Below are 25,880 nucleotides of genomic sequence, written 5' to 3'. Positions count from 1 at the left end.
TATCTGACTCTTGATCTCAGCTCAGGTCTTGATCTCAGAGCTGTGAGTTCAAGTCCCATGTTGGGCTCTGTGCTGTGTGTGAAGCCAACTTAAAAAAATAATAAATAAAAATAAAATTCCAGTATAGTTAACATACATTGTTATAGTAGTTTCAGGTCTACATTATGGTGATTCAACAATTGTATACATTACTCAGTGCTCTTCATGATACATGTACTCTTAGTCCCCTTCACTTAGTTCTCTTAATCCCCTTCACCCACCCCCTACCCACTTCTCCAGTAACCATTGGTTTGTTCTCTATAGCTAAGAGTCTGTTTTTTGGTTTCTTTTTTTTTCTTCATTTTGTTTCTTAAATTCCACATATGAATGAAACCACATCATTGGATACTTCTAATAAAACACTTATAAGAACTAAGAATCTAAGTGGCAATGTATATATTTTCAAACACTTTTGTCAAACTAATGAGTATAATGAACTTTGCTGGTTGCTCCTAATATCACTGAACAAAGTGGAGAAAGAAACAGATGAGTTCAGGGATTTAAATTTCTGGCTCAAGTGCCAGATAAATGACCTGAAAGTGTCTATGTCTTTCCTGAAAGAGGCTCTTATCTCCTATAGCCACAGGATTAAGATTGCTGAAAATCAAACCCAGAATTGCATTTTGCAAGTGGATGACTTACAGCGCATTTTGAATTCCCAGCTTTGCAGGATGTCTCTTGATTAGGAAGAAATGAGATTCTGAAAGTTGGCACGGGGATGTGTGGAAAGACCTGGATGAATCTGGGGACATCGAGCACCTAAATTCTGATAAGCCTTGTTTGCCAGTAGTAGCAACCTCTTCACCCAGTCTGAGGAGACTAACTGTGTTGTCTCAGGAAACTGTTGATGGCCTCCCTTGAGGCAGTTGCCTTGCAAGACAATGCTGATTCTCTTCAGAATCCACCCCTACCACCCTTTTCTGCTTCCAGACCTATGACTTTGGCTAGTTGATTGTGGTGTCCTTAGAAGTGAAGTAGACTGGAAGCCTACTACATTTTTACTTGGTCTGTATAAGGAGGAAAGTTCTAGGTCAAGTGAACAAAAGTTGTACCTGAATAATAAAGATAGGGAGTCACAGCCCCTGAGTAGATTACCAGACTTGAGTTAGATCCAGAAATTCTTGAATGAAGAATGGGTTCCCTTGAGGAAGGACACGGGTATACTGCTGGTATACTGGTATACTGCTAAAATTTATTTTAGTTGTTTTCCCAGCCTTTCCCAAAGGAACCTATAGCCTCTACCAGGCCAACTCTGTACTGGGGAAAAGGGAATAATAATAATAGACTTTTGGGGGCTCTGAACTGACACCAATTCCAAGAGACTCAAATGTCACTGGTGTCCACCAGTTAAAATCAGGGATTTTGCATGTTACGTGATAAATGGAGTTTTGGCTCATATTCCTCTCACACTGGGCCAAGTGGGTCCCCAAACCATCCTGTGGTTATTTCCCCAGTTCTAGAATGCATCATTAAAATAGACTCAGTAACTGAGGAATTCTCACATGGATTCCCTGACCTGTGGATTAAGAGCTACCATGGTGGGAAAGGCCAAGTGGAAGCCACTAGAACTGTCTCTACTTAGAAAAATAGTAAAGTAAAAGTAGAACTGAATTCCTGGAGGGATTTCTGAGATTAGTGCTACCATCAAGGACTGGGAAGATGCAGGGGTGGTGATGCACACCACATTTCCGGTCAGGTGGCAATACATTGTAGGAATGAGACAAGATTCTTTAGAAGGCTAAATATACTCTGAATCACCACTCAATATATGGTGCTGTTACTCCCGTAGCCAGGATTCACAGGTCCAGGAATCTAGGGATGGAATTGGGAGTGGCATCACTCACAACTACCCCTAAAAACCTGCTAACAATATTTTTGCCTCCTATACCCACAGTCTTATGCTCTGCTGGCCTAGAAGTCTTAGTTCCAAAGGCAGGAATACTTCCACCAGGAGATACAACAATGATCTTATCAAACTGGGAATTAAGACTGCCATCTGGCCATTTTGGACTCCTCATGCCTCTGAATCAACAGGGAGAGAAAGGAGTTGCTATGCTGGCTGGGCTGATTGATTTGGACTACCCAGAGAAGCTGAACAACTCCACAATAGAGGTAAGGAAGAGTATATATGGAACAGAGGAGATTCCTTAGGATATCTTAGTATTGCCATTATCTGTGGTTAAAGTCAATGGAAAAGTACAACAATGCAATCTAGGCAGGTTGGCTACTGGCCCAAAAACTTCAGGAATGAAGGTTTGGGTCACCCCACCAGGTAAATAACCATGAGCAGCTGAGATATTAGCTGAGGGCTAAGAGAATATGGAATGGGCAGTGATAAAGGTAGTTATCAATATCAGCTGCAACCATGTGCTCAGTTACAGAAATGAGAACTGTAATTGGCATGAATGTTTCTTCCTTATTTTGTTATGAACATGTTTGTGGTTGTGGTTGTGTGTGTGTGTGTGTGTGTGTGTGTGTGTGTGTACATAATACAGTATCTTTGTTTTTGTTGTTCTCTTATCCCCTTATCATGTAATGTAAGCTGCATTGACTTTATATTATAGTCTTTAAATATTGTTAATTTTACATTATAGTATTTAAGTTATGTGATATCAAAGGAGAACAGTAAACATCATTTAAGTTCTTTGCATTGTCTTTTGGAAAAAGGGTTAGTGTCTTCATTTGTATGCAGGATAATTACATGTTAGGGGGAAGTATGACCATATCATTCCATATTTATGCATGTCTGTGATATAAGTTTTCTAAATATTGTTATTTTGAAAGCTCAAAGCTGTTTTATTACTTCTCGGCTCAGTGGCTACAGTGAAGCCCATGGAAAATAGGAAGAAAGTCAGTACTGGGTTCTTCCTGCACAACCTTCACTTCTTCCACTCCTTCCTATACCATAGTTTCCTTCACAATATGCTCTCCCTGTGTTCCTGCTGCCACCAAAATGTCCATTCTTCACTAGACCATAGTCATAAGGTTGCTAGTTGTAATATCCAAAGTCACTGTATTTTCCCCTTCCATAATTTCTTCTACATAGTTGTCAAAAACACCTATGTAGCCCCCACCCCGGTTCCCACATCCAGGTCCTCCATCACTATATCTTCATTTTTGTCCCGCATAACCAGTACTGCCTCCAAAACTGCCACCGAAATCCTCTTCTATACCCATTATAGCTATCCCTAAAGCCATATCTTCTTCCTTATCCGCAAGAACCTCCTCTAAACTTGCCTCCTGATCCATTGCCCCTGCATTAATCCTTCAAAGCAAAATACCTTTCTCTGCCATTCCTAGAACTTTTTACCTCCTGTGTTTCTTGTCTGCACAAAGTCCACTGATGGTATGGTATTTCTGCAGTACAATTTTATCCACAGGATCATGGTCATCAAAAGTAATAAAACCAATGCCTCTTTTCTTTCCAGTCTGCCTATCAGTAATGATCTCAAATGGTATAAAGCTTTCTATATTCCTTGCATAATCTCTAGGTTGATATTCTTTAGTATTGTCTTTAATTCCATCACAAGCAGCTTCTTCATAGTTACATGAGCTCCAGGTTTTCTGGATTTCTCTTGCTACAGCACATTTGGACTTAACCGCTGTCCTATCCTTTGAATGAGATCTTGCAGCCATGATAGCACCAATCTCTGCCATGTATGAAGAACTTACAAAACCCAATACTCTTGAGCTCTTGCTTGCAGGATTCCTTGTTACCTCACAGTCTGTAAATTTTCCCCATGGTTTGTAGTGGTTCCTCAAACTTTCTTCTGTGGTTTCAAAACTTAAGCCACCAGTAACGAAGTTCCAGAAATGTACCTTCTCTTTCTCCATAGCAGACTCAGTCACTTCCACTGAACTTCAGCCCAGTGAGATGAGAGAGATCTCTGTGTACGAGCATGAGCACATTTGTCCTGGTGCCGCTGTCTTGAGGCTTTCTCTTCGTGTCTCTGCTTTGTTATAATTCATGCAAAGCCCTTCCGTACCACCAGATGGAACAGAGTGGTTTGCAAAATCATTTATATTTCATCATGTTATGTCTCTGATTTCTCTTTTTACATTTCTTTTGTGAACCAACTTAACTTCCCGCAAATAACTATTTTCTCAACCACTTCAAACTGAATTGAAACTGTCTCACTTTTCCTCTCTCTTTCTCCGTCTCCTTCCTAGTTCCCTTTAGTTCCATTCAGCTGACTCAGACCATCATCACACTGATTATTATAGTTTTGTATTAAAATGCTAATGATACAGAAAATTAAGCTCTATTGTTTGTCACCATTGTATTGAGAATATAGTCATCCAGATAATTGCTTTGTGGTGTTGAAAAGTATGCAAATGGTATTTGATTGGATCATATTAAGTGTACAGCTCACTTTATGGAGACCACGAATTCAGTCTTCTTTAAAATTTTATTTATATAAGAATATGTGTGATTCTGAATACATAATTCATGTAAAAATGAAAGTGACTTCTAAGATTCCTAAGACATATGTTTTCTCCCCCAAATTTAATATAAGAATTATCTATCAAGCATTCAGGTCTAATTTTGCCCCACTATTGAGACAAAACCTTTTGAGTACTTTATTCCAGGCCATGTGAATTATGAAGATTTTTCATTCTATCTGGTGGGAACAGGGGCGGTTTCTGGCCTATGTGAGCTCACAGTATTTCTTTCTAATCCCATCCAGTGGTTCCTTGCTTGGGGTTGCACACACATGTGTTGGTCAGCACTCAGCTGACACTTGAGGAGCATCCCCACTTGGGTTTCCCTTCTCTGGACTGTGACCTGAACTTTCTCTCCATCCAGAAAGTTCAAGGGCTCACCTGGTTTATTACTGACCTCCCAAGGTTCTCTGCTCTTCATTGTCTTATATCCAATGTCTTCAAACCTACTTTCCGGTATATTTTGTCCTTTTAAAAGTTATTTTAGGAGGTTAAATCTGGTTCCTGTTACTTCATTTTGAGCAGAAGCTAACAGGAAGTAACTTGAAAACACTTGTTAAATTCCTAGAAAAAGAGGTGTGTCTCTTTATAAAGACCTTGATGTTTCTGAGCTCTCTGTTCTATTACATCAAATCAGTGATTTTTTGGTATTAGTCAAATAGTTTTAGTTTCAATTACTATAGATTTAAGTGTTTTCACATTTACTTTGCAAAAACTAATAAAAGGAAATCTGGTTTAGCATTGAGTCAGGAGGACAGCAGGGAGAACTGTCACACCCTCCCGAATTACCACTCATGGTCAACTGCAGACCCAACAGGAAAAGGTGCACTTTGCAAGTAGACACTACTGTAGCTACTAATTTACTAACCCAGCAGGAGAAAGTAAGATGTCTTCCTCCCTAGCAACTTCCCAGCCAATGAGAGAGTGTCACAGTTCAGCCAATGAGAAGCCACTGCACTTTCAGCTCCATGTTTACACCAATGGACTTGTAGTTTACAACATCTCCTCCCAAATCCCCCTTTCCTCTATAAAAGAACTTTTCATTCTTTTAATTTCTGGGCTCGCCTACCATTTGCTGGAGCTTGCTTGTCCCAGACTGCAATCCTATGCTGTTCCCAAATAAACCCAGCTTTCGCTGGTTAAATAACTGGCTGTCTTATTCCTAAGGTTAACGTTACTTGCTAATCAGAAGTGAGATCCAGCAAAGACCCTAAACCACTCCAAGACTAGGAAGCAAATGGGTGCTGGTCTCCTCAGAGCAAACCAGGCTCATTGGGTCCTGCTGGCTCTTTAGTTTGAGGGTAGATTTTCTCCTGGATTTTGAGCTCTTCTCTCTTTGTGTTCCAGCTCTCTAGGCTTTATTCAGGATCTGTTTTAAGGCTTTATTTTTTCTGAGAGTACTTATTTAGCCTTCAATCCAACTTCTTTTTGGAATTGCCCGTTCCTACTGGAACCATGCTAGCTTTGGTCTGATTCCTTCTGGACCCAGACTATTCCTGCTGAAATTGTGTTTTTTTCAGGATTTTTCTCTTTGCTGTAGAGAAAAATCTCTAAGAAATGGGATCCCCATCATCAAAATACTTTGAGAATACTCCCCCCCAACACACACTGGTACTCCAGCTAGTTTTATGTTTAAAAAGACTATGGTCGGGGGTGCCTGGGTGGCTCAGTTGGTTGAGTGTGAACTCTTGATTTTGGCTCAGGTCATGATCCCAGGGTTGTGAGATCAAGCCCTGTGGTGGGCTCCATGCTGAGTGTGGAGCCTGTTTAAGATTCTCTGTCTCCCTCTCTCATTGTCCCTCCCCTGCTCATGTGCACACACTCTCTGTCTGTCTCTGTCTCTGTCTCTCTCTCTCTCTCTCACACACACACACACACACACACACACACACACACACACACGACTATGGTCCTTCCTCATGTGCACTGATTTAACCAAAAGTAATTTATTTTATTTATTTCAGTGTAATCGACACACTCTATTATAATAGTTTCAGGTGTACAGCATAGTGATTTGAAAAGTTTATACATTCTGCTATATTCCCCGTAAGTGTGGCTACTATCTGTCACCATACATCACTATCATATTATTGACTGTATTCCTTACACTGCACCTTTTATTCCCATGATTTATTCATTCCCTAACTGGTAGCCTGTATGTCCCACTCCCCTTCACCCATTTTTCCTATGCCCTCACTCTCCTCTTCTCTGGCAACCATCAATTTCTTCTCTGTATTTAAAGTTCTGATTCTGCTTATTTGTTTATTCATTTTTTTTAAGATTCCACACAGTGAAATCATGTTATTTGTCTTTCTCAGTCTGACTTATTTCACTTAGCATGATATTCTTTAGGTTCATCCATGTTTTTATGAATGGCGTGATTTCATCTTTTTTAATGGTTGTATAATATTCCAGTGTGTGTGTGTGTGTGTGTGTGTGTGTGTGTGTGTATGTGTATACATACCACATCTTCCTCATCAATTTGTCTATTGATGGACACTTAGGTTGCTTCCATAACTTGGCTCTTATAGATAAATGCTGCCATAAACATAGGAGTGCATGTATCTTTTCACGTTAGTATTTTAGTTTTTGTTGGGTACTCAGTAGTACAATTATCGGATCATATAGCATTTCTATTTTTAACTTTTGCAGAACCTCTATACTGTTTTCCACAGTGGCTATAAAAGTTTACATTCCCATCAACAGTGTATGAAGTTTCCTTTTTCTCCATATTCTTGTCAACACTTGTTTCTTATCTCTTTGATTTTAGACATTCTGACAGATGTGAGGTGATATCTCATTGTGGTGTTCATTGGCATTTTACTAATGATCAGTGATGTTGAGCATCTTTTCATGTGTCTCTTAGCCATACATATGTCTTCTTTGGAAAAATGTCTATTCAGAATTTCTGCTCATTTATTAAATTGGATTTTTTTTTTGGTGTTTGGTTATATAAGCTCTCTGTATTTTGGATATTAACCCATTATTAGATGTATCATTTGCAAATACCTTCTCTAATTCAATAGGTTGCCTTTTTGTTTTGTTGGTGGTTTACTTTGCTATGCAAACCCTTTTTATTTTGGTATAGTCCCAATAATTTTGGTTTTTGTTTTCCTTCTCTTGGAATGCATAACTAGAAAAATGTCCCCATGTTAGAGAAATTGCTGCCTCTGTTTTTTTCAGGATTTTTAGTGGTTTCAGGTCTCACATTTATGCCTTTAATTCATTTTGAGTTTATTTTTTTGCATGGTGGTCCAGTTTCATTCTTTTACATGTGGCTGTCCAGTTTTCTCAGTATTATTTATTTTTTAAAATTAAAAAAAATTTAATGTTTATTTTTGAGAAAGAGAGAGAGAGGGAGAGAGAAAGAGAGGGGGAGGAGCAGAGAGAGAGGGAGACACAGAATCGGAAGCAGGCTCCAGGCTAACAGCTGTTAGCACAGAGCTAGACGCGGGGCCCAAACCCACGAACTGCGAGACCATTACCTGAGCTGAAGTTGGGTGCCCAACCAACTGAGACACGCAGTTGCCCCTCAGTATTATTTATTAAAGAGAATATCTTTTCCCCCACTGTATACTCTTGCCTCCTTTGTTGTAGATTAATTGACTGTATAATAGTGGGCTTATTTCTGGGTGCTTTATTATGATCCATTGATCAATGTGTCTGCTTTTGTGCCAGTACCATACCTATTTGATTACTACAGCTTTGTAGTATATTTTGAAATCTGGAATTGTGATACCTCTAGCTTTGTTTTTCTTTCTCAAGATTGCTTTGGCTATTCTGGGTCTTTTGTGGATCCACACAAATTTTGGTATTATTTCTTCTAGTTTGGTGACAAATGCTATTGGTATTTTGATAGGGATTGCATTAAATCTGTAGATTGCTTTGAGTATTATGGACATTTTAACAATGTTTATTCCTCCAATTCATTCTTCCAATTCATGAGCATGGAATATCTTTTCATTTGTGTCATCTTCAATTTCTTTCATCAATGTTTTATAGTTTTCAGAGTACAGGTCTTTCACCTCTTTAAGTTTATTCCTAGGTATTTTATTCTTTTTTGGTACAATTGTAAATGGGACTGTTTTCTTTATTTCTCTTTCTGCTACTTCATTATTAGGGAATAGAAATGCTACCAATTTCTGGGAATTAATTTTGTATCCTGCAACTTTACTGACTTATTCTAGTTTTTTTGGTGGAGTCTTGTAGGATTTTCTATGTATACTATTATGTCATCTGCAAATAGTGACAGTTTAACTTCTTCTTTGCCAATATGAACGCCTATTATTTTTCTTGTCTGATTGCTGTGTCCAGGACTTTTGGTACTATGTTGAATAAAAGTGGCAAGAGTGGCCATCCTTGTCTCGTTCCTGACCTTAGAGGAAGAGCTCTCAGCTTTTTACCATTGTATATGATGCTAGCTGCAGGTTTTTCATATGTGGCCTTTATTAAGTTGCGGTATCTTCCCTCTAAACCCACTTTGTTGAGAATTTTTATCATGAATGGATGTACTTTGTCAAATGCTTTTTCTGCATATATAGAGATGATCATATGATTTTAATCCTTTCTCTTGATGTGGCAAATCACATTGATTTGTGAATAGTAAGTATTTGTGACTATTCCTTGCATTCCCGAAAAAAATCCCACTTGATTATGGTGAATAGGTATTAACTCTTCTTTAAATGTTTGGGAGAATTCACCTGTGAACCCCTTTTACCAGTCAGGTGGTTTGACAAATCCGTGCTGTTTGGCCAGTTTCACATTTTCACGGTGCATACCATCCTCGTTCCTCAGGGCCAGGTGAGCCGGACGCAGGGTGGGTGGGGGGCCTCAGTCTCATGATCCTGGGATCATGACTTGAGCCGAGGCCGAGAGCTGGAAGCTCAACCAACTGAGCCACCCACGCACCCCTATGTTTGTTTGTTTGTTTTTTTTAAACTTCATGACCTTCTTTAACAAAGAAAAATGCCAGTACCTTTGGCATTTTTAAAGAAGTTCGTTTATTTCATACTGTTATTCAAATTAAGATTCACAGGGGTGAATCTTCAGGATGGAGGACAAGCACACACATCCAGGTAACTGACTTTATTATTATTATTAAACGAAAATTACAAGGCTCTATAAATTAAGACGACCTTCTGCTCACCTAAACCACCCTTCTCTTGCACCTGAAAGTCGGTTTGATTTTGCTCACCTGACTTTTCACAATCTCTTCAAGAGCCCAACGAACGGACTGTAACCCAATCCCTTCCGTTGAGGCATCCCATGGAGCTCAGGGGCAAGGACCAGATGAGGTCGCCCTAGACCCCGCCCTGTCCGGGAGGGGGCGGCGCAGCGCGCTGTGGTCTGAGGCATTGTGGGTATTGAAGACCCTCTCCCAGGGCACTGTGGGTAGCGCAGTCCCGCGTCCCGGGGCACTGTGGGTAGCGCACCCCGGGGCACTGTGGGTAGTGCTGTCCTGCGCCCGCCGGCGTCGCTGGTGGCTGGTGACCGTCCTTGCGCGCTTGTGGTGAGTGATTCCGCCGCTGCCGCCGTTCCGGGGCACTTCGGTGGGGAGAGTCGGGCGAGAGCGGACGGGGTCGGTTCGCTGTCGCCGCGGGTTGCTGGAGGTTTGGGTTTCCCGGCGGGGTTGGGGCGGCCCACCTGGGAGGGGCTGTGGGCGGGAGTCTGGGGGAAGCGCCGTCAGGCGGGGCTGGGGGCCCAGCGTCCCGTCCTGGAGGAGCCGGGCTGGCCTGGGTGACTTGGGGCACACGGGCGGTGGGGCGGCGCTGCTCGGCGAAGCCGGCTCTGGTGATGCGGGTGCCGCTTGGCCACCTGCCCCCAGGTTTTGGAGGAAGATTGGCCTGGGGCAGATACCCAACCTCGCCTCGATGGTGGGGGCAGAGACTCGGGTCAGCTGCCTCGGGACCGTGGGCTCCTCGGGGCGTTGGAAGGGCCCGGCGGGGTCAGACATCCCCGGGCTGCGTGGGGAGCCCTTGGGCCCCCTTCGGCGCTTTCCGCTTGTGTCAGCCCCCTCCTGGGGCCCTTCCAGGAGCATGGGGTGGTGCCATTGGAGTGGACCCTACCGGGCAGAGCACTTTCCCTAGATCCCCTAGTCTCCGGAGGTGGGAGAGGGAATGAATAGTAAGAACTCCGGCCTTAAACTTTCTTTTGTGAAAATGAAACTCGAGCGTACCCAGGAGTAGCCGTGAAGTTCTATGGGTTCATCAGTCTGATCCACCAGTTATCAACGAGAACCCTAGCTTTTCTCCCCCAGCCTGCAACCCCCAAGTGTACATCTCTTTGGGCACTGTGTCAGCCCACAGGCCTATGCCAGGCTTGCTGTCGGAGCCCCCGACCCCCCTTCCTTGTAGGGAGAGTTCAAATCCAGACCTGCCCTTTTCTCACTGACTCATCCTGGGCAAGGTACCGAACCTCCTGGAGTGGAGTGTGGAAAGAGTTAAAACCTGTGTCTGACCCATGCTAAGTGCTCGAAAACATTCACGTGTGTTTTTACTAAGCCGTTCCCCCCCCCTCCCCCGCACATAGAGGATTAATCTCCTGGGCGTCAGCATGCGTTCAGAGCAGGTTTGCTCTCAAACCCACACCCTGACTGTTCCTGGGATTGTCCTGACCTTCCCTGCCTGCTTCCAGTACTTCAGTGGAGTGGAACCCAGTTGCATACTTGGAGGTTTCCAGCCTGCTCTCTGGGCCAGGAGAGACTCCTAAGGGGGGGGAACTACTTCTGGTGTGCCCAGGTGGGCCCTGAAGCAGTCTCCCCTCCCTACTCCCCCTCGATTCAGAGGGAACTAACTGCCTGTTAGGGAGGGGAGGACTCCTAGGGGCCTGGTAGCCTGTTGTGGATGGGCACCACCTCCTCCTGTACTTGTGGTGTCGACTTTAGTGTGTGTGTAGTATGCCCTGTGGGGTCAGAGCTGCAGGTGGATTCCCAGGAAGCCAGGCTTGTTCTTGAAAGGACACATTCCTGCACAGGGTGTCCTCCTTGGGCACATCCTCTGCCTTCATTCAGGAGCTTTTCAGCATCTCCATACGTTCACTCTGCTGTATTCTCAGGGCCTTGTGGTGTTGCCAAAACAAAGATGGTGAGAAGTGCTGTTTTGAGAACAGTAGTCTTGTGTTGGCCATATTTTTATTTCCTCAGCATCTTGCACATTATGTGGTAGAATATTCATTTTGTAGTAGGTAAATGGTACAGTAGAGGATTAAATAACTTTTACCACGGAGCTAGCTGTTCTTTAACTTTCAAAGTTAATGAAAATTTAAAAAGAGAGGTGCTCTATTTTTAGACTGTCTCATACATCTAATGCTAATTAAATTCATTTTCATAAATTTTTTTAATGTTTATTTTTGAGAGAGAGCGCAAGCAGGGGAGGGGCAGAGAGAGAGAGAGAGAGAGAGAGAATCTGAAACAGGCTCCAGACTGAGCTGTCAGCACAGAGGCAGATGTGGAGCTTGAACCCACAAACCATGAGATCATGACCTGAGCCAAAGTTGGACACTTAACCAACTGAGCCACCAGGCTCCCCACACCCCCAAATTTTCTCCTGATCCTTGGTCTCAGCCCCTAATGACATGAACTTCTGTTGGTGACATTAATGACACTACCTTTAAGGTTTCTTCTACTTTTCTTAGTTTTGAGGGTGTGGAGGGAAATGGGATTATTAAATTTAAAATTTATTATGAAAATTTTACAAATACAAAGATAGCGAGAATTTTCAAAGAGCATCTGTGCATCGGCTTCAGCAATTGTCAACATTCTGCTCTTCCTCTCTTCCTTTTTGGTTTTCTCTGCTGAAGTATTTTGCAGCAAATCCCAGATATCATTTTACCAGTGAATACTTCAGTATGCGTCTGTTAGGAATTTAAAAAATTTTTTATTAAATTTTATTGAAATATAATTACCGTACATTATTATATCAGTTGGTGTACAACATATTGACTTAATTCTATACATTATTCAGTGCTTACCACAACAAATGTCACCATCTGTCACCATACAATGTTATACTCCTTCTCATCTCCATAACTTATTTTATAACTGGAAGTTTTTCTTAATCCCCTTTATCTATTTTGCCTATACCTCCACCACCTCCCCTCTGACAACCACCATTTTGTTCTCTGTGAGTCTGTTTTTTACTGGTTCATGTGTTTTTGTTCTTTATCCATTTATCTATCAACAGGCACACATTGTTTCCGTATCTGGGCTATTTTAGATAATGCTGTCATAAACATAGGGGTGCATGTATCTTTTTAGATTAGCATTTTCTTTTTCTTTGGGTAAATAATAGTGAAATTACTAGATCGTATGGTATTCTATTTTTAAATTTCTGAGGAAACTCCATACTGTTGTACACAGTGGTTGTACCAATTTACATTCCTACCAACAGTGTGTATGTAAGAGTTCTTTTTTCATCATATCCTTACCAACACTTGTTATTTGTCTTTTTAATACTAGCCTTTCTGAATGGTGTGAGGTGATATTTCATTGTAGTTTTGATTTGCACTTCCCTGATGATAGGTGATGTTGAGCATCTTTTCATGTGTCTGTTGGCCATCTGTATGTCTTCTTTGGAAAAATGTCATTCAGGTCCTTTGACAATTAAGAAAATTATTTTTTGTGGTACTGTAGAAGTTCTTTATGTATTTTGGATATTAAACACTTATTGGATATATCGTTTGCAAATATCTCCTTCCATTCAGTAGGTTGCCTTTTTGTTTTGCTGATGGTTTCCTTTACTGTGAAAACCCTTTTTATTTTGATGTAGTCTGAATAGTTTATTCTTGCTTTTGTTTTTCTTGACTGAGGAGACATATTTAGGAAAATGCTGTGATGGCTGATGTCAAAGAAGTTACTGCCTCTGTTTTCTTTTAGGAATTTTATGGTTTCAGTTCTCACATTTAGGTGAGAAACCCATTTTGAGGGGTTTCTCTCTTAAAAATTCCAGTATAGTTAACATACACTGTTGTATTAGTTCCAGGTGTACAATACAGTGATTCAATAATTGTATACATTACTCAGTACTCATCGGGATAAGTGTATTCTTAATCCCTTTCACCTGTTTCACCCATCCCCCCCCACCCCCCACCTGTTCTCTGGTAACTATCATTTTGTTCTCTATAGTTAAAAGTCTTTTTTGGTCTCTTTTTTTCCTTTGTTTTGTTTCTTAAATTCCACATATGAATGAAACCATATGGTATTTGTCTTTTGTTGACTGGTTTGTTTCACTTAGCATTGTACCTTCTAGATCCATTCTTGTAAATGACAAGATTTCATTCTTTTTTTATGGCTGATTAATTCCACTATGTGTGCGTGTGCGCGCGTGTGTGTATCACATCTTCTTTATCCATCCATCAATAGACAATTAGGTTGCTTCCATATTTTTGCTCTTGTAAATAATGCTACAGCAAACATAGGGGTACATATATCTGTTTGTGTTACTGTTTTCATATTCTTTGGGTAAATACCCAGTAGTGAAATGACTTAATCATATGGTAGTTCTATTTTTAATTTTTTGAGGGACCTCCATACTGTTCCCACAGTGGCTGCACTTGTTTGCATTCCCATCAATAAAGCACAAAGTTTTCTTCTCTCCACATCCTTGCCAACACTTGTTGTTTCCTGTATTTTTTATTTTAGCCATTCTGACAGGTGTAAGGTGGCTTTTGATTTGCATTTCCCTGATGAGTGATATTGAGCATCGTTTCATGTGTCTGTTGGCCATCTGTCTTCTCTGGAGAAATGTTTGTTCTTGTCTCTGCCCATTTGTCATTGGACTAGTTTTTGTTTTGTTTTTTGGTGTTGAGTTGTATTAGTTCTTTATATATTTTGTATTCTTTATATATTTTGGATACTAACCCCTTTATTGCATACGTACCTTGCCAGTATATATATTCCCATACAGTAGGTCTTTTAGTTTTTTTGATTATTTCCTTTGCTGTGCAGAAGCTTTTTATTTTGATGTAATTCCAATGGTTTATTTTTACTTTTGTTTTCCTTGCCTCAGGAGACATATCTAGAAAAATGTTGCTATGGCCAGTGTCAGAGCCAAGGCACAGTGTCAGGTTCACAGGTTAAAAACAGGCTTGGCATACTTTCTCTGACACTGTGCCTTGGCTCTCTTATCACTACCACTTGCATGATAAATGCCTTTCCATCCCTTAACTTTTAATCTGCGTGTGTCTGGCTCTTTTGGGCAGCATATAGATGGATCTTGGTGTTTTTTTTTTTTTGTTGTTGTTTGTTTCTTTTTAATCCGTTCTGCCACCCTGTGTCTTCTGATTGTAGCATTTAGTCCATTTACATTCAAGATGATTATTGTTAGGTATGTACTTACTACCATTTTGTTACTTGTTTTATGATTTTTTTTTGTAGTTCTTTTCTGTTCCTTTTTTCTCTTGGTCTCTTCTCACAGTTTGCTGGCTTTTTTTAGTGATATATTTGGATTACTTCCTTTTTTTTTTTTGCATATCTATTATTGGCTTTTGATTTGTGATTACCATTAGGTTTATAGATGACATCTTATGCATACAGCAGTTTATAATGAATTGATGGCTGTAGGAGTTTGAACCCGTTCTTTATTCCTCTCCCATGTTTTAGTTATATGGTGTCATACTTTATATCCTTTTATTTTGTGAATCCCTTGACTGATTTTTATAGGTGTACTTAATTTTACTGCTTTTATGCTTCCTACTTTTCTTACTCCTAGTTCTGTCCTTTTCTTTCCACTCATAGTTATGGCCTTTTCTTTCCACTCATGAAGTTTCCTTTAACATTTCTTACAGGGTTGGTTTAGTGGTCATGAATTTCTTTAACCTTTTGTTTGTCTGCGAAGCTATTTATCCTTTCATTCTGAATGATAGCCTTGCCAGATTCTTAAAATTTTTTTTACATTTATTTATTTTTGATAGAGAGAGACAGAGCACAAGTGGGGGAGGGGCAGAGAGAGAAGGAGACAGAGAATCCAAAGCAGGCTCCAGGCTCCGAGCTGTCAGCACAGAGCCCGATGCGGGGCTCGAACCCACAAACTGTGAGATAGTGACCTGAGCCAAAGTCAGACGCTTAACCAACTTAGCCACCCAGGTGCCCCTAGCCTAGCCAGATTCTTAGTTGCAGGTTTTTTCCTTTTAGCACTTTGAATATATCATGCCACTTCCTCTGGCTTGCAAAGCTTCTTCTGAAAAATCAGCTGATAGCCTTATGGGGTTTTGTTGTGGGTAACTTTTTTCTCTTGATGCTTTTAAAATTCTCTTGTTATCAGTATTTTCTGCCGTTTTAATAACTATGTGTCTTGAATTTATTTTGTGGGGGACTCTCTGTGTCTCTTGGATCTGGAATTCTGTTCCTTTCCCCAGATATGGGAAATTTTTAGCCATTATTTTTTCAAATAAATTTTCTGTTCCCTTTTCTCTCTTTTCTTCTTTTTGGATCCCTATAATGCATATATTATTACTCTCGATGGTGTCGCTGAGTTTTTTGTTTTCATTTATTATTATTTTTTCTCCTGTTCAGCTTGATTGCTTTCCATTACTTTTGTCCTCCAGGTCACTGATCCGTTCTTCTGCTTCCTCTAGTCTAGGGCTTATTCTCTCTAGTGTATTTTTAATTTCAGTTAAGTTCATCTCTGATTGGTTCTTTTATGTTTTCTATCTCTTTGTCGAGGGTCTCACTGAAGTTCTCCAATCTTTTCTCAAGTCCAGTGAGTATTTGAATTTTTATAAAACTTACTTTAGATTCTCTATCAGGCATATTACTTATCATCGTTTCATTTAGCTCTCTTGCTGTGATTTTGTCCTGTTCTTTCATTTGGGACATACTCCTCTCTTCATTTTGTCTAAGTCTCTGTGCATTTTCTCTGTGTTAGGAAAGTCAGCTACATACAACTCCTGGTCTTGAAAGTCATGGCCTTATGAAGAATAGGTTCTGTTGTACCCTGCTGTGCACATTTATTAGAGAGAGAGAGAGCATGCGTGTGCACAAGAGGGGAAGGGGCAGAGAGAGAGAGAGAGAGAGAGAATCCCAAGAAGGCTCCATGCTGTCAGCACAGAGTCCAACTTGGGGCTTGATCCCATTACCATGAGATCATTACCTGAGCCAAAATCAAGAGTCAGATGCTTAACTGACTGATATCTCTCCATTTATTTAGATATTCTTTGATTTTTTAAAGAAGTTTTATAATTTTTCTCACACAGATTTTATGCAAATTTGTTTTAGATTTATACCTAAGTATTTCGTTTTTCTGGGTGTTAATATAAGTGTTGTGGTGTTTTTAATTTAAAATTCCATTTGTTCGTGGCTGGTATATAGGCAAATAGTTGATTTTTTCATATTACTAACCTTGTATACTGCAGCCTCCATATAATCACTTCTTAGTGCCAGAAATGTCTTAACTTTTTGGTATTTTCTATATAGTCAATCAGGTCATCTGCAGACAAAGATAGTATTGTTTTTTCCTTTTCAATCTGTGTACCGTTATTTCTTTTTTTTGTCTTCTTAGGTTAGGTAGGACTTCCAATGTGATGTTCATAGGAGAGATGAGAGGGGACATCCTTGCCTTGTTCCTGTTCTTCAGGGACAGCATCTGTTTTCTCAGCACTAAGCAGTACTGTGATTGGTGGCTTTTCCATCCTTTCTTTAAGCACGACCACAGTTATTTGCAGAGGCTGTCAGCACAGCCTGTTTTTAACCTGTGAACCTGACAAAATTAATGTCACTCCTTTACTGTTCTCTGACATTCAGTGTTCATATTTCCTGGATTGCTCAAAACTGCCAAAACAGTGTCCATGTGTTGCATCTGGTTGCTGTGTATCTAAAGTCTTTTTTTTATTTCTACAAGAGCTCTCTTTCTTTTTATGCTGTTAACTTGTTGAAAGCTTCACATTTTAAAAAGATTAAACATATGTTAATTCACTCTTCAGTACTTCAGCACCACTTAATAACAATTTATTTTCCCCACGTGCAGAATATCATGATCACAGCTAACCATGTTCATGATAATTAACACCATCTGACACCCACTTCCTCTTGAAGTGTCCTTTGTAATCCCCAAAATGCTTTCCAGTTCATCTGTGCAAAATAGGACCTAGTCAAAGCATATAAGGACATCTGAAGAATGGTTATCTTGTAAATATCTTTGCCTAAGGACAGGTTTCCCTCTCCTATTTCTTCATGATATTGTCGTGCTGAAGACCTGGGCCGTTTGCTGACTGCCTCTTAAATTTCAAGTCTCATTTCAAATCTTGGGAACTCAATCTTGGATATAGAAATGAGGGGGCAACCAGATAATGGTGTCCACCCTGCTTCACATTCCCCTCAAATTCTGTGGAGACTTGTAACACTCTTTCTGTTTGGATTTCCTAGGACTTGTCCTTTAGCTTTAGGGCAGATATGGATGGAGAGTTTCTGTTTTCCCCATGGTAGGTCACTTTGGCTCTCAACGTGAGTGTTCTCCTGTGGGTATTCTGAGGCCCTTTCCTGCTTAATAGAAACCCCACAGTGATAAAAGTCTCACCTAGCTGTAGGAGGCTGGAGGCTTCCATTCCCAACTGGAGATTGGGGCTGAGCCTGCTGCTGGCCTAGTTCTGGGGGGCCTTTTTAACAGGACACTGGTTAAGAATAGGCTGTTCTGATGCCCTCTGCAACCTGCCTTATCTCCCCTGAACTGGGAGGCTAATAGAAGGGTACTCCTCCCAAGCGCCCCCTCACTTTCTTCTCTTTCCCCAGCTCTACCTCTGCAACTTGACTCTTCTCTAGAAAGAGCACTCAGCTGACCAGGAATATGGCCCCAGGGCCCCTGACAACCAGGGATGAGGTGAGTCCTGAAATTTCTTCCTAGCTCTTGCAGGATGGACTCCTTGCCTTTCCTTGTCCTTGGAGCTCCCCTGTTGGTGTTAGGTCATATTTAGCCCCGATTTTGGAGATGTGGCCCATCTTAACCTGGAGCCCTTTCTCAGACTCTGCTCCATTCATGACTCAGGCATTCACCAAGTAGTAAAGTGTGACTATAATTAGTACAATTAACATACAAATATAGGACATTCATGCTTATGTGCCCAGTGATTCCCAAGGCCTGAAAAATTGAAGGAAGGCTTTCAGGAGAAAGCTCTTTTCAGAGTTGCCTGAGCTGCCTCTGATGGACTTGGCAAGTTGAAGAACTGAGAGAAAGTCTTCCAGTGGGAGTGTGACAGCAAGTCTAGTACACATCAGAGACTGGGTGACTGGGCAGGCCGTCCCTCACTGTTTGGAAAGCTTGGAGCAGCCAGTGGCCTTTGGTCATCAGTTTTCTCTGTGTAGAGGTGAGGATGCAGACCTGCTGTCTGCTTGGGACTCACGGATACATTTAGTTTGGCCAGCCCCATGCTTTATATTTAAATGAGTTTTCCACACCTAAAAATTGGAAGATTATATCTGAAGGTCTGGATTGCCAACCTCTTTGAGAAAAGATTGCCTACCACTCTCCAGAGTCCACCCTTTTGGTGGATGACAAGTAGCTGAAGCCAAACAGTGTCTCCACAGTGCAGTCATGCCTTCACCCCCTGACCATGGCTGAAGAGTCTGCCTCACTCATTTTCCTGGCCTGTGAAGGTTTTGCCTTCACCTGCTCTGAGCCAGATTCAGCCAGAATCTACAAAGGTAGGCTGAGGAGTGGGGGCTTGAACTTGGAGCAAGCTGGATTTTGAAGGAGTTTGCCATGTTGAAATCAAGGATTTGGAAGTAAGCGGTATAGTTGATCCCTGAACAACATGGACTTGAACTATGTGGGTCCACTTATATGTGGATTTTTTTCAGTAAATACAGGACAGTGCTATAAACATATTTATTCTTCCTTAAGAATTTCTTTTTTTATTTTAAAAAAGAATTTTTTTTTCAACGTTTTTTATTTATTTTTGGGACAGAGAGAGACAGAGCATGAACGGGGGAGGGGCAGAGAGAGAGGGAGACGCAGAAGCGGAAACAGGCTCCAGGCTCTGAGCCATCAGCCCAGAGCCTGACGCGGGGCTCAAACTCACGGACCGCGAGATCGTGACCTGGCTGAAGTTGGACGCTTAACCGACTGCGCCACCCAGGCGCCCCAAGAATTTCTTTTTTTAAACAAATTTCTTAATACTTTCTTTAGTTTATTGTGTGAATATAGTATATAGTATACATAACATATAAAATAGGTGTTCATTGACTGTTTATGTTGCCAGTAAGGCTTCTGGTTAATCATAGGCTATTAAGTTTTTGGGGAGTCAAAAGTTATATGCAGGTTTCTGACTGTATGGTGGGTTGGCACCCCTATCCCCCTGTGTTGTTCAACTGTTAACTGTAACTGAGTGAATATATGTCCTTTCGGACAGATTTTCTCATCCTTAAGACTAGGCAGCATGTGAACTTGACATAATTGGATAAAGTTAACATTTACTAACCACCTAAATAGATACCAGGTAAGACACTTTTGTGCTTATTATATCAATTACACAAAATAGTGTCATTCAGTTTTTCAGTGCCTGTCATATCAAGTGTAGAATTTCTTTGCAGAAAATCTCAACTTGATCTTAATACTGGGCTCATATAGTGGACATTTGCCTGTTAATGTACAAATTAAAAATGACTGACGTCATCAGAACCATTGAGAACTGTGTGTCTCTCCTTTGTCAAATCTTGTATACCTTTTTTTTTTTTAATTTTTTTTTTCAACGTTTTTTTATTTATTTTTGGGACAGAGAGAGACAGAGCATGAACGGGGGAGGGGCAGAGAGAGAGGGAGACACAGAATCGGAAGCAGGCTCCAGGCTCTGAGCCATCAGCCCAGAGCCTGACGGGGGCTCGAACTCACAGACCGCGAGATCGTGACCTGGCTGAAGTCGGACGCTTAACCGACTGCGCCACCCAGGCGCCCCAAATCTTGTATACCTTTAAGAGAACATGTTTATGTAGTGCATGCAGTTCAGAGTGTTCCTTAAGGTAAGAGAGAAAACTTTTTTATATTTCACTTTACCATTTATGATGTTAATAGAGAAGCATTCTTGGCCAAAATGGAACATGGCACTGGCTTGTTTCATAAAGGGACCATAATTTTAACTTATTTTGAAAGAATGAAAGAACAGAGGGGTTTAAGTTTGTTATTTGAGGCATAGAAATTACATATTTTAGGATTCCTTAAATTACATTTCCAGATACTTAGGTATGTGGCTGATCTGAATTATACAGAATATTCTGATCTATGTTCTAATTGAATATATTGTTGACTACATACACACACATGATATTTACGCATGTCTAAAGGGTTTGGCTTAATAGGAGAAATTGTAATATGCTTTAGGATTGTGGCATAGATTGGGGCTGGCCCTAAAAGCTCTTAGCTGGTATGAAATTAGCACTATTTTACTGAATCTTAAAATTTGTTTTGAATGTCTGCTGTGTGAAGGAGTCTTTGGTCAAAAAATAGTGATACCTATAGCACAGCCTCCATTCTTTTTTTGTGTGTGTGTTTATTTTTGAGAGAGAGCACACGTGTGCACATGGAGCATGGGAAAAGAGAGGGGGACAGAGGATCTGAAGTGGGCTTTGCGCTGACAAACTGTGAGGTCATGACCTGAGCCAAAGTCAGATGCTTAACTGACTAAGCCACCAGGTGCCCCACAGCCTCCATTCTTATAAGACTCCCATCTAATTTAGGGGTTTACCTATCATTGGAATTAAACTTTTTTTTTTTTTTTTGAAGACAGACTGCACTTTTAGTCTTTCAGTGGTGAAAACCTAAATGAGAAAATTCCTCCTGACCATTAAATCTCTAATAAAACAATGCACAATAGACCTCTTCCCACAAGATAGCACATCACTATACAATGCAGAATGGCAGTGCTTTTCCTCATAATCCCTACTGTGCTACATACAAATTAGAATTTATATGATAAAAGCAAGGTATTAATTCTATACATGATATTTTTAAGAAATTATAAATTAGTCATCATTCTTCAAATGGAATTAAACATTTAAAAGTTTCTTTCTACTGAGGTATAATTCACATCTGATAAATTTTGCCATTTTAAAGTGTATAGTTCAGTAGTGCAACCCTTACTATCTAATTCCATAATATTTTCATAACCCCCAAAGAAATCGCACACCCATTAGGAGTCACTCTTCTCCCCTTCCCTGACCTCTGGCAAGTGCTAATCTATTTTCTATCTCTATAGATTTGATTATTCTGGTTATTTCATATAAATGGACTCATATAATATGTAGTCTTTGTATCTGTTTTCTTTCACTTAGCATATTTTCAGGGTTCATCCATGTTGTAGCCCGAGTCAGTAATATTTCATTCCTCTTCATGGTCAGATAACATTCTATTGTATGGATATATGACATTTTGTTTTTTATTCATCAGTTGATAGACATGTCCTGTCACTGGAACTTAATATCTTTGGTCTGTGGACATTTTTGATAGATTTTAATGATAAAATTGTATTAAAACTAGTGACTACCCCAGTGTCAGATCTTTAAAGATGAAGAAACCACTTACATTCACATTCAAATCTATGACTCGTTACAGGTTAAAAACATTCAGATTTTCACCATCCCATCCCACTATTTCTCAGTCATTGCAAATTTAACTTGTTCTTAATGTCTGAGAACCTGTTTCTGTGGGTAATTTTGTTCATGAAATGAATTTTAGGATTACAGTCAGTTATTCTCAACACAAATGACCAAGTAAGATGACACGAGTATTTTAAGTTTTATGAGCTACAACTCTGTAAAAGAGTGTCTGTGTTCTTTTTTTGTTGGCTTTCAAAACCATCTGTAGGATACTGGAACACCTCTGCTTTCTATTCTACCACTAGCTACCTTTTCCTCCTGCCAGGTGCTTCTCACTCACACCATGGGCTTTTTCCCTCTCTTCCTCTTCTCATGATATCTGTGTTCCTTACTTTCCTAGGAACATGCTTCATTTTAGATTCTCAGCCCTCTACTCTTTTCTTGATTATTCTGAATCTTACCCATCTTTCAAATTTTAATTTTTTAGAGATATAATTCACAGCCTAGAATTCATCCTGTGGATGAAATAATCAGATAGACTTCAAAGTCTCTATTTTAACTGTGCTCAGTGTGGAAAAGGAAAATGTAGTAATATCAATAAAATCCACTTCATGACAAAGGGAAAGAAGACCATTTCAGAATGATAATAAAAGAGTAGCTTCAGGAAGACATGACAATTATATATGTATGTGTCTAATAACAAAGCTTTAAAATACTTGACAGAATTAAAGGCAGAAAAAGGCAATTATACCTTTAAAAAGAGATTTAACCCCTCTGAGCAACTGATAGGACAACTAGGTGAAAAGTCAGTAAAGACAGGATTTAAAGAAAACTAGCAAATGCATCATCTTGATCAAAAATTATAGAACACTGTACCCTACAATTGCAGAATATACTTTTTCAAGTACATTTGGTATGCTCAGCAAGACAGACTTAGTGAATTTGAAGGGATTTAAAGAATACAGTGTATATTCTGTAACTCCAGTTGAATTATATTAGAGACCCGTAAGATATCTAAGTAAATCTCAAATATTTAGAAACTGAACGACACATTCTTCACTAATCCTTACATCAAAGGAGAAACTGCAAAATTAAGAGAATATCTCAAATAGAATGATAGAAATAGATCATTAAATCTGTGGGAGGCCAATCTGGGTGGCCCTGCCCCAGCAGCACTCTGGCAGTGCCCTCTACCACCCCTGGGATAGGATCTCTGTGCTAGCCTCAACCCTGGCATCCTGGATATCGCCAGAGGGATCAAGAGAGGACAGCCTATTGCTTTATTGGGCTTCCATGTTCTCCCTCCATCTGACTTTCTGCTTCTTCATGTTGAAGCTTAGGGTCTGTGACTGATGGTGAGGTTATAAGGGTCAGCACCGAGGATGAAAAGGGGGGTTAGCAGTTGGAAAGTGACTAGAGCCAACACCTGCTTGCTTTCTCAGACATGGAGAGAGGTAACTGTGTGGCCACAGTGCTAGATTGCCAGTTTGGCTGATGAGCCCCTTTGGATCTGCATTTCTTAGGTCTTAGACACTTTGGCCAGAAGGCAGGGCATCCTTTGCCTAATGCAAATGAGAACTTCAGGACAGAAACTTCACAGGCTCTGCCTTCAGTGGACTCATGTTCAAGTAGAAGATTCATGTACACAACCTAAATCAAAACAGGCAGCTGTACAATAAAGACGGAGACACACAATCTTGTTTTGTGAAAGAAGAAATCTCAGATGATGGTTTCTTCTTGGCATTGAGGAACGGTCCTCAGGAACCTGGTGTGGAGACAGCTTGTGACACTGGCTCAGGTTAGATTTCTGCAAGTCTCTCCCCAAGGGACTCTTGTGTTCCTGGCAAGCACCTATATTCCACAAGAGAAATTCCATGTGAGCAAGAGCCCGGGGAGGTGATGAGCGCGTAAACAATGTCAGTCTAAATGCAGACCTTCCTACAGAGTGAGACTTCAGAAAGAAGAACTCACAGTGTCTCGTTGTGGCAGAAGCTTCCTACGCACTTTTGAGCTTAGGCAGCATGAGGACATCTATTCTGGAGAGAAACCTTTTGTGTGTGACAGTAAGTTCTTCATTCAAAGTTCAAAACTTAGGATCAGAGGATTCACACTGGTGAGAAATTTTACAAGCGTACCAAATGTTTAAAAAGCTTCAGTCAGAATTCGAATCTTCAGTGTTAGAAATCTCATACTGGAGAGGAACCCTATGGATGCGACAAATGTAGGAAAAGAAAGGATTCAAATCCAGCTTAAATCTCTTTCCGAATCAGTGCACCCCCCCGAGAAACCCTGGAAATTCTGGAAGGGTGAGGAAGCCTTTAGTTAGAGCTCATGCCTTGTTCTCACAGACTCCTAGGGGGAAGCCTATGAGTGTATGGAGCGTGGAGGTACTTTATCTGTAGCTCACATCTGGCCCAACAACAAAGAATACTTCAGAGAGAAGCCCAACAGATGTGATAAATGTGGGAGGGGTTTCCACAATTTGTCACAGAACTTGAAACAATGCAGCATCTGTGGGGAGCGCTTCAGCCTGAGCTTTCACTGTCTTCATGACAGAATCCACACGGGTGGGAAGCCCTACGGATGTGATAAATGTGTCGAAATGCAAACCTTATTCAGCATCAGAAAGTTTACACTGGAGAGAAACCCCACGCATTAGTCTGCTAGGGCTGCCATAAAAGAATACCACACAGGAGGTGGCTTAAGCAACAGAAATCTTATTTTCTCACAGTTGTGTAGGCTGTAAAGTCCAAGATCAAGGTGCTGGCCAGTTTAGTTCCTAGTGAGGACTTTTCCTCGTTTGTAGATGGCTGCTTTTTTCACTGTTTGCCCACATGGTAGAGACAGAGAGCTGGAGTATCTCTTCCTCTTATGAGGTACCATTCCTGTTTGATCAGGGCCCCACCCTTACCCTTTGTTACTTCCTTACAAACACTGATATTGGAGTCAGTGCTTCAGTATATGAAATTGCAGTATATAATTCAGGCTGTAACATTCCACCCCTGGAACCCCCCCACCCCCAATTCAATGTCCTTCTCACATGAAAATGAATTATTTTTAAAATTTATCTGAAGGGGTGGGAGGGAGACGGGGGCGGGAGAGAATCTTAAGCAGGCTTCATGCTCAGTGTGGAGCCCAATGTGGGGCTTGATTGGGATCATGACCTGAGCTGAAATCAAGAGTTGGGCACTGAACCGACTGAGCCACCCAGGTGCCCCAGAAATACATTATTTCTTGCTAGCAGCCTCCAAAGCCTTAACTTACCCAGCATCAGATTTAAAGTCCAAAGTTTCATCTAAATGTCATCTAAGTCAGATATAGATCAGGCATGAATCTAGGTATCATTCATCCTACAGCAAAATCTCTCTCTTCTTGTGAGCTTGTGAAACTAGATAAGTTATATACTTCCAAAATAAAATGGTAGACAGACATAGGATACATACTCCCATTCCAAAATGGAGAAATGTGATGGGTCCCACCAAGTCTAAAACCTACCAAGGGAGAATGTATTAAATCTTAATGTTGATGAATAATCCTGTGTGGTTTGATGTTCTACCCTCCAGACCCACTGGGTTGAGTGTCCCTTTAGGTCAGATGGGTGACCCCCACCTCTGTGGCTTTCTGAGAAGGCCCTGCCAAACTGAGGAGTGGTGGGCATCCTTGCCCCTGGGCCTGCTGTGGGATTGGCAGCTCTGACAACCTCTGAATTGCCTTCAGGGTCGTTCTTTCCCCTTTTTGAAAGATAACGCGTGTCTGCAGCCTTCCTCATTCTGTCTTGTTTCCTCTGTTTAATCCCAGCTGGCAGTGTTTCTGCTGGTATAATTCCATCTCAATTCCTGGCTTCTAGGTGGCTGATGAAATTCATGGTTTACATCGATACTAA

The 25,880-nt window shown here is 40.8% G+C and overlaps 1 protein-coding gene and 1 long non-coding RNA gene across 12 annotated transcripts in view; one reads left to right on the top strand and one right to left on the bottom strand.

Moving 5' to 3' along the window:
* The first annotated feature begins 1,948 nt into the window (after nt 1-1,948).
* The window catches only part of ZNF169 (zinc finger protein 169), a 55,601-nt gene continuing 31,669 nt past the window's right edge, over nt 1,949-25,880 (top strand). For 4 of the 11 annotated variants that reach the window (XM_058695921.1, XM_058695919.1, XM_058695914.1 and 1 more), the window contains exons 1-2: nt 9,897-9,991; nt 18,203-18,290. In XM_058695921.1, the coding sequence (XP_058551904.1) occupies nt 18,258-18,290 (33 nt within the window). In that variant the 5' untranslated portion in view covers nt 9,897-9,991; nt 18,203-18,257. Of the gene's footprint in view, nt 2,152-9,896; nt 9,992-10,193; nt 10,606-16,141; nt 16,179-18,202; nt 18,291-19,818; nt 19,906-20,381; nt 20,426-25,880 lie in introns of those variants that run through there. The other 7 variants (XM_058695913.1, XM_058695912.1, XM_058695915.1 and 4 more) reach the window with 7 other exon arrangements.
* The window catches only part of LOC131492202 (uncharacterized), a 79,306-nt gene continuing 65,561 nt past the window's right edge, over nt 12,136-25,880 (bottom strand). The window contains exon 3 of the long non-coding RNA XR_009251930.1: nt 12,136-12,333. This is a non-coding gene — a long non-coding RNA (uncharacterized LOC131492202). The remainder of the gene's footprint in view (nt 12,334-25,880) is intronic.

This window comes from Neofelis nebulosa, chromosome 12 (genome assembly GCF_028018385.1).
Source record: "Neofelis nebulosa isolate mNeoNeb1 chromosome 12, mNeoNeb1.pri, whole genome shotgun sequence".
Taxonomy (NCBI): domain Eukaryota; kingdom Metazoa; phylum Chordata; class Mammalia; order Carnivora; family Felidae; genus Neofelis; species Neofelis nebulosa.
This window is presented reverse-complemented; position numbering and strand designations above follow the sequence as displayed.